Here is a 6,160-nt window from a genome sequence, read left to right on the forward strand (position 1 = left end):
GTGACGTGACTGACTGTGCCACATGGACAGTGCACAGTGGAGCCTGTGAGGTGGGTACTGCAGCCCCTGCTCTGTGTGTCACCCAGGTGCCATGGCAGGTAGTGACGTGGGTACATTCTCCAGATGAGAGGAGTAGGTGTTCGTGATTTGAGCAACGGCACACCAAAAATGATGTTTTTCAAAAGAAAAAAGGAGGGTGTGATCGTGGGCCCACACTAATCCTTTGTGCGGCTGTGTTTCCCAAACTATTGATTGCACATCTCTGCTCTTGGAATACTCCACTAAGCCCTGGCATTAAGCTCCAAATCACAAAGGGAAAAGCAGCCTAGTTTGGGAAAGGATGTGGGGGGCAGAGGCGGGTAGGATTCCAGATAACAGGCATGGTCTAGCGGGGGAGAAAGGGGCCAAGTTGGACCTCACCGAGCCAACCCAGCTTCACAAAGCCTCTTTTCAGATGACTCCAAATGCGGCCAGCAGGGCCATCTTTTTAAGAGCTCCCGGCCAACCCCCACCAAGATCCAGCCACACTAAACTATTTGCAGGTGCTGTTAAGTGCGGTACGGAGGGGTAGTAGGTATGGAGGAAAACTCCCCGAACAACTGAAGGGCGGAGTTAACACACGGGGAAAGGTTAAAGAGAAACAAAGATGAAACTCTGTCCAGGGATTTTTGCAAGGAAAGCTCTGGCAACTTCTCCTATCCTGTCTCCAATTTGAAAGCCAAGACGGAGCGGCGGACCCGTCCACTATCTGGCTGGGACCAGGCGGCCCCTCCACAGCCACCTGTTAGTTCAAGTCCCGCAGCCGGGCGGGCAGGCACCGTGAGGCGCTGGAGTCGGCACATTCACCACTGGAGGCGTCCGGGCTCCTTCCCCGGAGGGAGCGGTGCCCACAGTCCTGGGACACCCAATTCCGGCTCCTAGAGGCGTTCCAACCTTACAACACCAACTATTTGGCCTCTTAGCGCATCTGGGGGTCGCGGCGCCCCGCCCTTTCTGCCCCAACAGGGCGGCCACGCCCCTCCCAGACCGTTCCTGGTCCGCTGGTCTCCAGGGCGCACCCCAGTTCTCTGCCGAGGTCTCCCGCAGCCTCCTTGCCTAGGGACCACCACGGAGGGCTCGCTGTCCCAATTAGGAGGAAACTCGGCGTCGCTGCCCCCTCCTCCACGCCCAGCAGGGAGGAGCGGACAAGTAGCCCCGTGGAAGAGTAGGGCGCGGATTAGGGTTTCGGCGGCGTCAAGCTCAGGCGACCCGACTCACCCAGACCCGCTAGGAGCTCAGCCCCCACCCCCACCCCTCGGCCCCGGCCTGAAGCTAGTGACGAGCGGAGCCGGCGCTCCCCGCCCCCGGCCAGCCCCGCCCCAGGATGGCCAGTTCCCATAGCAATCGCACAGACACCGGTTGCCAAGCAACCCCTCCCCCTCCCCCTCCCCTCCTCTCGCGTTCGCTCCCCCCAACCCCAGCCTCCTCCCGCCCCCTCGCCAGCCTCCACCTCCCCCGGGGGCGCCGGCGCGGCCCCTCGGGAGCTCTCCGGTGTCCGGCTGCGCGCGCGCGCGTGAGTTTCGGGGTGTTTCATTGTGTCTGTGCGCGAGGGGGTGTGCGTGTGCTCGTGGAGAGTTTGCGGGATCGGCGTGTTGGGGGTCCCCAGCCGGGAGGGACCCGAGCTGGTACACAGCTGGCCGCAAGGGAACCCGCACGCTCTCTCCAGCTCCTTTGTGTCTCGATCGGAGCCGGCGCCGCGCCCACCCCCTTCGCGGCCGGCGCCCCGGACAGGGTGTGTGTGCGTGTGTGTGTGTGTGTGTGTGCGCGCGCGCGCGCGTGTGGGTGGGGGTGCCGGGGCAGACAGTACCTTCGATGCAGCATACCCGCCACAACCCCGAGTGGGTGAGGTCGCCGCGGGCGCGGCGGGGCGGGGGCCCGTCGTCCATGGTCAGGTTGGTGCCGTTGCAGATGTGCGCGCTGGAGTAGAGCCAGTAGTCGGTGCCGATGGCGATGGCCATGAGCGAGAAGGCGGCGAAGGCTCCGGCCGTGGTCAGCAGCATCTGCAGCCCGCGGTCGCATCGCACCATGGTGGGCGCCTCATAGTCCGCCGCCCGCCGGCCCGGCCCGCCGCGCCCGCCCGCCCTCCTCCCTCCGCGCACCGCTCCGGGGGCGCCGGGGCTGGGGGGGCCGAGGGCCGGGGGGCGGCGCCGCGCTGCGAGCTCGGGCCCCGCGCCCCGGGCGTGCCTGCGCTCTGGCCGCGCCGGGGCTCAAACTCCGAGGCGCGGCGGGCAGTGAGGGCTGCGCGGGCCGCCGGGCGGGCTGGCGGCGGCGGCCGGGGGCTCCTCCCTCTCGGCCCGCCCTCCCCGCTCGGCCCGCGCCTCCTCCCCGCGCCCTCCGCGCCTCCGCCCGCCGCCGCCGCCGCCGCCGCCGCCGCCGCCGCGGCGCTCCGGGCCCGCGCCCCGCTCCTCTCGGCGCCGCCCCTCGCGCCGCGGCCCCCGCCCGGGTTTGCGCTCCGCTCCCTTCCCCTCTCCCCGCCGGCTCGGGGTTCTCGCTCTCCCCGCGCTCGCGCGCGCTCTTTCTGTCCCTCTCTCTCCCTCTCCCCGGGTTCATTCACATTATCAGAGCGAAGGAAGCCACGGCACGGGTTCCCCGGGAGGGCAGAAGGGAAACCGCGTCTCCAGCCACCTGGCTCGCCCAGCCCAGGACACTCTGCCTCCCCTTCGACGACTTGGGGACTCTTTAATATGTGGAGGGAGCGTGTGTGTGTGTGGTGGCCCTTATTTCCTCGTGTGCATATCCGTGCCTTTACCTGGCGATGCATGTATAGGCGTGTGGGAGTGAGTGTCAGATTTCCAGAAGCCCCAGATGTAAGTCACGGCTGGGAGACCCTGCAGGCCACGCCAGGCCCTGGCCACTCTCCTCCGGCACCCAGGTGGCTCCTGCCTTCTGCAGCTCCTGGGGAACCTGCTGGCAGGACCTGGGGGGCACTCGGACTTTGGGGTCGAGGCAGAAGGGAGGTGTCAGTCCGAGGTCCTTTGAGAAGGTGGGTGGCGAGGCTGTGATTGAAGCCCGGCGCACCCCATTTTTACATTTCAGATGGCATATTACTGCGAGGCTAGGAACACCGGGGTTGTACTAGATTCAAAAATGCCAGCCCCCTGCGTCCCTCTTTCTCCCATCTCTCTCCAAAACCTTTCTTTCTTTTTGCCTTTCGCTCTACTCAAGCTTAACTGGCTTTCTTTCCCTCGCTGCTTCCCCTTTATCACAGCCGCTGCTCCAAGCCCTGCTGGCTTCACTTAATTGCCTTTGCTGCTGGCATGATCTCAACCTGGACACACTCCCTTCCTCTCAGAGCCAGTCTGGGCTCCTCCGTGGAAAGCCAGCTCCAAACTTCCCTCCAGGAGGTCCCCAGAGACCAGCACCTGGTCTGTCGTGCCTTCCTACCTCCCCAAAGCTCACGTGGTTGGCATCCCTGTCGGGTTTCCTGTGGGGTGCAGCGCTGGACGCCCTCAGGCAAGTGCTGTTCTTGCAAAATGCAGCTTAAATTTCACCTCCTTTGTGGCACCTTCCCTGGCTCCTACTACCCAGAGAAAATTGGCGACTCCATGCTAGAATTAACAGATCTCTCGTCCGGGAGACTGCGAGCCTTCTCCGTACCTGACTGACATATATGAGAAGTGCTTAAGAAATATTTGCTGAGTGAGAAGTGTTCCTTGGTTGGGGAAAATAGAGCATATAAATAAAAGGGAGAAAATTCCAGGACAGTATATATAGCCCAAGGACCAGACTGGCTGCATTAATTAGCATTGTCGGCCCCCTTTTCCTGCCTTTGGGGTGTCTGCTCTGCTTCTTCAAAGTCTCAGAGAACAAGAGTCATCATCTCTATGTTACTTCCACCCACCTGCCACCTGATCTGGGGTTCTGAACACAGCAGGTGCCCAATGTGTGCCTGAAGGTGTACGGCAGGTGTGAGAGAGCTTGTTGTGGCTCAGAACAGGGCTGCTCATCTCTACCCCTAATATCCACAAGGCTAAATTCTGGGTTCTATTCTCAGAAGGCCCCAGAAAGATGGATGTCAAGCTTTTCTTTGTTTTTGTTTTTTCCTTTCTTTTCATTTTCTTTTCCTTCTTCCCCTCCTCCTCCTCCTGCTTCTCCTGCAAGGAACAAGTCTTTACCTTATATTAAATCTTAAACAGAAGCCCATCGTAAACAAACCAGGTCTCCCACAAGTTGGCCTTGTAGGTAAGCGCTGGCATTACTCTGGCTGAATGGGGGACCCAGAGTACCCGTACCCCAGCTCCCACACCCCATGGTGTGAAAACCGACATCCTGAACTGGATCCTGGGACACTCAGAGGTGACACCTGAGTGGTGGGGTGCTCCTATAAGCAACAGATCCTCACAGAGACAAAGCAGAAGTCTTCATCAGAGTCCCGCTAGACCAGCTCCCGCCTCTACTCTCAGAGGAGAGTGTGGGAGCGTTGAGAGAGCTCTGGGCCAGGAGCCAAGACAGTCGCCATGTCCCGCTGGCTCCACGACTAACTAGCGGGTGATCTTGGACAAGCCCAAACCACCTGGGAGAAAGATACCGCTCTGGGCTCCCTTTCAGAGTTGTTTTGAGGGTCAAATAAATTAGCTTTGCACATCACATACACTTTAGCAATCATTGTGGGTTGAGTAGTAAATGCTTCCTTTTCTACTTTTTTTTTTGGACACCGTCTAGGTGACGGACATTTTCTGTGAATTCTCCCTATCATCCCCCTTACTACATCTGGAAAATCCAAGGCACAGAGAAGTTGAGTAACTGGCTCAAGGCCTCACACCTGGAAGATCTCGGGTCAGATCCTGATGACGTCAAGGCCAGAGTTTTTTGGGGACAACACTAAACAGCCTCTTGGTCCTTGTCAAGTACCTCTCAATGGCGTCATTATTATTAACCATTAATTTTGGGGACAGGGACTCCAGTGGGGACGCGGCAGTTTGCCTTTCCTTCTGTAGACACCTAACTGGCAACCGTGCTTAGTCCTGAGACTGTGAAGGTGTAGACTGTGGAGTCAAATAAGGACTTGACCACCAGCGAAGGGAGCTAGAGCAAACTCAAGGATGTCTGAGACCATTTATCATGCCTGGGTGATCACAATTTAAATCTGGAAATTTCTGCTCAGCTGGATTAGAGAACTCTAAGTGGCAGTATTTAACTGCTGCCTGAGGTCCCTGGAGTTTCTCCCATGTGACATTTTCAGATCTGAGCGAGGGAAGTGTCCTTTGCTTGCTCTGGGGGAGGCTCTGGATTGGCTGTGTTCTGGTGAGGCTGGACACTTGGCATCTTTCCCCAGGGGGCCACTCAGCATAAGTTTTACCGTTGGGGGAGGGGACGTCACCATACATATAATCTCTCTGCACAGCTGAGAAGGTGGAGATATTTGGACCTGTCCTCCAAAGCTGTCTTTTTCAACACAAAGTGGTTTCTTTCTCTCTCTTGGGATCATTTGGGTAATTACCGCAATTCTTCACTTTACTTTGGCTGTGAGGACAAAGCTTTAATGAGCTCGGAACCCTCCCATGATCTCAACTCCAGGGCAAAGTGGCCGGGAGAGGAATACGATATTAGGCTCCTCGTGCCGCATGACATGCCTGTAATGTGCGTGTCGGAATGGCGAAGAAGCTGCCTCTGCAGTCACGGGGGGGAGGACAGGGGAGGCCCTCCACCAGCTAGGGAGCACGGTGGCTCCAAAAGCCGTCATTAAAAGCTTTGTTTCCCCCTTTGTCCTCCAGAAATAATGACCTTCGTGTGGCAACTTTTCGTAGTCTCTCATTTTCATGCCCAAAGCTGATGGTTCTGCCGATATCAGAAGGCTTAGTTGGGGGATTTGGGAAGCTTGGGAGAGATCTCAGGTGAATAGACATAAAGAGTAATTTTGAGTTTCTACAGCAAGGGATTGGGGATGAGTCTTAGAAGGTTCCGGGGCTTGGCTCAGCGTGGAGCCTTATCTGCAACCCATCCAAGCTGCTCAGAATCCAAAAAGAATGCCTCCAAGACCTGGTACCGACAGCCTCCTTTCCATCAGATTACGCACACTGCAAGAATGACTCTTTCCTTTTTTTCACTATTTCAGTAGGTTCCTTTGAGGGAGCATGGAGATCAGAATACGCTTCCTGGCTTTCTGTGTTCAAGCTTATTC

The 6,160-nt window shown here is 58.1% G+C and overlaps 1 protein-coding gene across 1 annotated transcript in view; it reads right to left on the reverse strand.

The window, feature by feature from the left end:
* Positions 1-2,119, reverse strand: part of CACNG4 (calcium voltage-gated channel auxiliary subunit gamma 4) — a 54,896-nt gene extending 52,777 nt beyond the window's left edge. The window contains exon 1 of the mRNA XM_016143698.2: positions 1,847-2,119. Coding sequence (XP_015999184.2) covers positions 1,847-2,066 — 220 coding nt within the window. The 5' untranslated portion in view covers positions 2,067-2,119. The remainder of the gene's footprint in view (positions 1-1,846) is intronic.
* Between the last annotated feature and the right edge of the window lie 4,041 nt (positions 2,120-6,160).

This window comes from Rousettus aegyptiacus, unplaced genomic scaffold (assembly GCF_014176215.1).
Source record: "Rousettus aegyptiacus isolate mRouAeg1 unplaced genomic scaffold, mRouAeg1.p scaffold_m13_p_6, whole genome shotgun sequence".
In the NCBI taxonomy this organism is placed as follows: Eukaryota; Metazoa; Chordata; class Mammalia; order Chiroptera; family Pteropodidae; genus Rousettus; species Rousettus aegyptiacus.